The 6,011-nt window shown below is 43.6% G+C and overlaps 1 protein-coding gene across 3 annotated transcripts; it reads right to left on the bottom strand.

The window, feature by feature from the left end:
- Positions 1 to 392: 392 nt before the first annotated feature.
- LOC142075875 (zinc phosphodiesterase ELAC protein 1-like) lies at positions 393 to 5,616 on the bottom strand. Of its 3 annotated transcripts, none has more exons than XM_075137911.1 (5): positions 5,278 to 5,616; positions 4,915 to 5,149; positions 4,061 to 4,239; positions 2,185 to 2,652; positions 393 to 1,635 (listed from the first exon to the last, which is right to left on the bottom strand). In XM_075137911.1, the coding sequence occupies exons 3-5, from the start codon at positions 4,215 to 4,217 to the stop codon at positions 1,172 to 1,174; spliced, it is 1,089 nt and encodes a 362-aa protein (XP_074994012.1). In that variant the 5' UTR covers positions 4,218 to 4,239; positions 4,915 to 5,149; positions 5,278 to 5,616; the 3' UTR covers positions 393 to 1,171. The 3 variants fall into 3 exon arrangements, with proteins under 3 accessions (XP_074994012.1, XP_074994013.1, XP_074994011.1); XM_075137912.1 differs by having other exon boundaries at positions 5,344 to 5,616; XM_075137910.1 differs by having other exon boundaries at positions 5,404 to 5,616.
- Positions 5,617 to 6,011: the final 395 nt, after the last annotated feature.

Here is a 6,011-nt window from a genome sequence, read left to right as displayed (position 1 = left end):
ACAGATTCATTTTCCATCTGCATTACCATCAACTCAACAAAAGTACAGTTAAGCTGTCCTTAAACCTGCCAGAGTTTTCAGTGTTTATTAGAAAGCTATGAAGTGTTTTAGCTTTCAGGAATCCATGCTAGGGGAAACATATTTAGGCTAGATTTTTCAAAAACACTGATTTTTTTACTTTTGACCAGAAAATTGAGCTAAAATTTGGGAAACTTCAACTTCTAGTTTGTTTTGAGGTGGGAAGAAAAGGAGATAAAGTTGGTCTACATGTCCCTTAACTGAAAGAATAAAGTCATTGCAGAAACAGACTGAGCTATACATAGGTGAAATTCCTCCCATAGGAGTATTTCTACAGACACAAATATGCTTTTATCAGGATAATTTGCCTTTGAAAATGCACTTGGAGAAACACTTTAAGAAAGACTACTTGTCATCTGCCTAAAGACTGCCACAGCATACTTCCAAAACTTTACTGATGCAGGGAATAGGTATGCAAACTTAGGGCTCACACTTCAGAGCTCTAAATGAATCAAATTTTTAAGAGTGATTCACTTTTGACAGGAAGCCTAAACTATATTTATGAGAAAACTGCATATACAAAGGCAGAATTATAAGAGGTCCTCAAGTTGAACATAGCAACACCCCCAGTTACAAACACTTGGCAGGGTTATAAATACTTTATTACTGTCAGTGTAATAGCCCTCTTACATAGAAACTGGATAACAGTTACAAAATACTGTATACAAGTTTGAAATAGATGTTATTCAAAAGCTTGTAACAGGCAAGATATCTTAAATTCTGGTTCAGAACACAAACCTTCCTGAGGGCTGTATTAAGCCAAATGATCCAGTGCTCTGCTCTAGGAATCTGTGGTCCAAGGAAAACCCCTGAAGGCTCGCACCAGCCTACACATTCGGTTTCTTGGGAGACTAGGCGTCCGAAACCATCACTTAGGAATTTATTCCAAGTTCCAGATGTTGGAGTATCCTTTTTTCTTGCTTTACAAAAGCAACGCTAACTGTATCTGGTACTCTCTCCAGTTTGCAGCGGTTCTTTGCGTGCCACAGAAGAGAACTAATTTGGATACCAGAAACCCTACCATTATTTTTAAGTGCTATCCAACACCATCCTACTTTATGTCTTCATACAGAACTTGCTAACACTACTATTTTTACTTTTTCATTGGAATTTCTATTGTCATAAAATCCTCAGCTAGTGTTACTTCTTGACCATCTAACACTGACTCTGCCTGTCTCTTCAGTTCGGTGATGTCCGTATCTCCCTCGCCTCTCTGAGCGGCTGGTTTATACCGCTGACTGAAGTGAGTCAAAACCAGTTTCTTAACTTTACATAATTTTGCAAAATCCGATGCCATTTTTGGAGTGCTATGACCATGCTCCCTGGCCTTTTCCTCTTGGGTATCATCCAACGTGGCTTCATGTATCAGTACATCTGCTTCACAGCAAAGCTTCACGGCCGCATCTCCAACCACCCCTGAACAATCCCCCAAAATGCAAATTTTTCTTCCAGGAATAGGGTCTTCTAAGACGTCTGATGGAGAAATCGTTACTCCGTTTTCTAGAACGATTGCTGTTCCATTCTTCAGTTTCCCATATAAAGGACCTGGTTGAACTCCTGGTGAATAAAAGCAAAAGAGTCCATAAATATTATGATGAGTGTCAGGTTTTTTAAAAAAAAAAATCACTTAAGAAGAAATACACTGTATATAGAGCTGTCTCACTGAAAAAATACAACCTCAATATAAAGAGCAATTGATATTTCACACGCTTCATACAAATAAAGAGCTTATAACATTAGCAGGTAGTGTGTTTGAAGAATCTAACGTCTGAACTTGTTTGCTCTTCCCAGTATGAGAATGGTCTGCAGTATTAATTGGCACAACAAACTATTAATTGGTTACACACCAATTCAGACTGCTGCATCGGTATGAAGTATTAAAATGTCTTTAACAGAAAGTGGAAAATTGAATTAAAATGGATTACAGAGAGATACAGCAGCTCTAATTTGCTAGAACCCCTAGAAAGGTGGTCATAAAAAGATTTCAACTGCCTATGAACACAATTTTGTTACATTTGCTGAAAATTGGAGTCGCTACTCAGCTTAAACACATGCGTTTAGGCATTTAAAAAATTAAAAAGAAGAAAAGTAAGTCAAAGTAGTTACCAAGGTCTTTCAGTTTCTGTACATTGAGTTTACCGGTCCGGGGCTTCTCTTCCACCACAAAGCCAAAGGAAGGAACGCGGTGAAACAGGCGAAATGCTTTCAGAACTAGCTGCTCATCCTCAACCAGCAAGTAAGAGTTTTCTACTGGATCCAGGTGGAGTATTCTCCCTCGTGCTCCCTGGGGAGATACCTCATCTCTGTCCAAGTAAGAAAACTCCTTAAATTCTTCTGCGGGGCACTGGTCCTGCGTAGGTACCAGTTCATGAACAGTGTAGGGAAAGAGAAGTTGTGAGTGGGAGAGCTCCATGCTCCTCCATATGAAGTTTCGCAGTCCTATCGGCCCATAAATATCAACAGGTGGTTTGTTTGGGTCAGGGCTACTTTGGAGGCTGAGTGTACACAGCAGGCCAGGAAGACCAAAAAAGTGGTCACCGTGAAGATGAGTTATGAAAATCTTGGTAATTCTGCCTATTGATTAGAACAACAGGAAAAGAAAAACAAACCAGAAGAAGATAGGAACATAAATGAATACCATAACAACTCAGAAATAACCACTTTTTGGCAAGAAGTAGGAAATAAGGAAGGAGGGAAATTAAAATAAAACCAGTGTTTAAGAAATAAATCCCAAACCACAAAGTATTTTTTTTTTCCACAGTAGCAATAAATTTCCACAGAAGGTTTATTTTGGCTTGATTTGTCAAGAAAAGACTGCCGAGACAAAAGTTTTAGATGCTTCTAAGCAAAACGTCCTACAAGCACGGAACAGAATCAACTGGTGACATCTGCCATATTAAAACGCAAAGAAATGCTGGAAAGTGGTTGTGCTTTCTTATATTACATGGACTAATGAGAAATACAAAGTGGCATCTGCGTTGTTCCTAGTTTTGGATCTAGCACATAAAATCAACATAATTTAAAAAAAAAAACAACAAACAAAAAACCATCCAGTTTTGATTTCAAAGTTTTTTAAAAGGCAGAAGCCCACGGTTCCTGACTGGTTTGTTTCAAACAGATGAAAAATTGCACTTAAAGATTTGGGCTTTGTTTCGTGTCCGAGTTTGTCTCATTCCAGCTCTCAGGCACCGGGCCCTGCCCTTGCTAGCTTAAAAAAGCCCAGAATTTTCTCTCACTACAGACACATGTACTTTAATCAGGCTGCCTCAGTCTCCTCTGCTAGCTGAGTTCCCACTTCCTTGCGGTAAGGCATTTTCTCCAGCATCTGTTAGGACCGAGCAATAGGGAGGACAGAATCTCTTTGTTTTGATTTAAGAACAATTTAATGAAAATCAGTAAAATTAATAAAAATTAGTCTATTCACTTGGTCATTAAATCCCCTGATAGCTTCAGATTTTGGAGGAGCAGGAGGTTGGTTTTCTCTTTATAACTGGTAATTCCATCTTTATAACTTGAGTCAGAAGTCTGCTCTTGCCGCTGTAGACAGCAAAAGCACAGCGACTGAAGGTAAGTCTGGTTTCTACTTTATTTGCCAAAATGTAAAAGTTACCACGAATACACAACTTTACTTGAAAATAAAAGCACAATATTTATTGACAAGAAGACTCACAGCAGGTATTGTCTAGAGCTGTCTTCAAATACAAACTGTGCCAGCTTAAAGCTGGTCTATGGTCCACATTTGAAATTACAAAACCCAAGAAATGAATTCAGGAGAGTTTGGTTCTCAAACTCTTTTCCAAAGGGCAATCAAGGATTACTGCACAGCAGGTTCAGCAACTGCCGCCCAACTGCCAGCACCTTCAGATGCTCATGCATGTTTAGTATGTATTCAAATACCACGAGCATGAGGACAAAGTATTTTGTTTAGATCTCATGAAACTCTTCCCCTTCCCTCATCACAATACCTTTCAACAGCACAAACCTGCTTTGAGATGGCTCTTCATGAGTTGTGTTTGTGTTCCCTCTCCGCAGTCGAAGAGCCAGCACTCTCCTTCCCTGCGAAGCACTAACGCCGATGCTCCTCTTGTTGGAGAGGGATACGCTGAGCCTGTGCCAAGGAAAGTTATATCCATCGACATTTTAAATACGTCAGTATGCCACCTGAAAGAGAGATTTTGAGCCGCTGAACATAGATATTTATGCTAGGAAAGAAACAAACTTTTTTGCTTTAAATAAAGGCATCCTATGTACTTTAGCATGAGAATCAAATTCCCCTTCCCTGAAGAAATAAAAATAAAACCTCCCTAAAGTAGGATATAACTTTCAGACAACACAATATTTACAAGCAGCAGATTTCCTTTTTATGTCAATAGAAGGTTGCAAACACGCAGCCCAAACGCAAGACGCGACCTTTGCTCATTACCTAAAGAAACAGCCTCAGCCAGCTGGAAACGCTCTAATCTTTAAACCCACTGTTCTTTCTTCTTCATTTAAACTTTGAATTTTCCTGCATGTGCTTTCCTCTAAAAGCCTTTTCAGGTTGACTAACACCAACCAGCCACTTCTGACATTTAAATGCCATTACTGGACATCAGGAGTGGGGCAGCCCAGCAACGCAGAGGGGAAAGATTCGCTCCCCTCAAAACACAACTTCAGAGACCGCAAGGGGCGGGAGCGACCTCATTTACTTTGCAACGGCATCCTTGAAAGTGATTGATGTTTTACTTCTCATCAGTGTTAAGCGAAAAATTAAACCCTTTACGTAGCCTGAAGGCTGCGCGACAGATCACGGAATGCCTATTGCAGCAGAAGGATCTATACAATCAGCTGCCATACCCCAGTTGTTCATGTATCCGCTACATTGTCCAGATGAGGAGCCTGGCTGGTCCGCAGGTGGAGGAGAACCTTCGGAAAGCTGCGTTAGGAGCAGAACTTCCACGTGCACGAAGCTGTCTCGCCTGACGGGGCGTGCTTTCTCCGGCCTTGGTCTTCCCAGACTTAGTTCCTGACTCGTTTTCAGATGTATTTCCACCTCATTTCAAACTCCAGGTGCCTCAACAGCTTCAGATACCTACCAAGGAAAAGAATTACTATTTCTCAGGTTTAGTTGCTTTTAGAGCTGCTACAAGGGAAAGCAGTCCTCTTCCCCGCTGTGCTAGCAGGGTCCTCCAAGCACACCAAGGTGCAACATGTAATTACCCGACCTTGGGGGCCAGGACAAACATCCATCACCCCCCCAAAAGGCAGAAATAAACATTCGGCTGCCTTTTCCTCAGTGTAAAAGCCGATTAACAACTTCCCAGCTGAACTGGCCTCGGGCCTTACGCCGTGAATTTGTGTCCGCGGGCTGGGACGTGGGTCCAACCTCTCCCGAAACCCTTCAGGCTGCCCGGCCGCCTCCACCCCCCCGGGCCGCGGCCCTCCGCCGCTCCCCGAGAGCACTTGTGGGGAACGGCCCGAAGCGGGGGCAGGGGGCGGCAGGACGAGGCCGCTACGCCGCGGCGAGGGGACGCGGCTCCGGGGACGACAGGGTTTAGTCAGAACACGCGTCACGCGCAGGCCCGGCCCGCCTCCCCGGCCTCCCCTACCCGCCCGCCCGGCCTACCTCCCCCCGGCGGCAGCAGGCGGAGCCCGCCCGGCCCCGCCGCCTCCGCGCCCTCCCAGGCGGGGCCGCAGGGCGGGAAGGGCCCTGCGCTGCCGGGGCCCTGCCTCACGCCGCCTGAACCTCGGGTTTTGTGCATCGGTTAAAATACGGTGTAGATGCTGGAGTCCCCTGTGAGGAGGTCCTTCGTACAGTGCTGTCAAACAGCCAGGTGTTCTAGAAAACCCGTTTTGAGGTAAAATTGTAATCGGCCTACAGCCCAAGTGCCTGTTTGCTGATCATTCGCAAGGAACAAAAGGAGAAAAATAACGCCGGTGATTTAGGCAATTGC

Source organism: Calonectris borealis, chromosome Z (assembly GCF_964195595.1).
Source record: "Calonectris borealis chromosome Z, bCalBor7.hap1.2, whole genome shotgun sequence".
Taxonomy (NCBI): Eukaryota; Metazoa; Chordata; class Aves; order Procellariiformes; family Procellariidae; genus Calonectris; species Calonectris borealis.
This window is presented reverse-complemented; position numbering and strand designations above follow the sequence as displayed.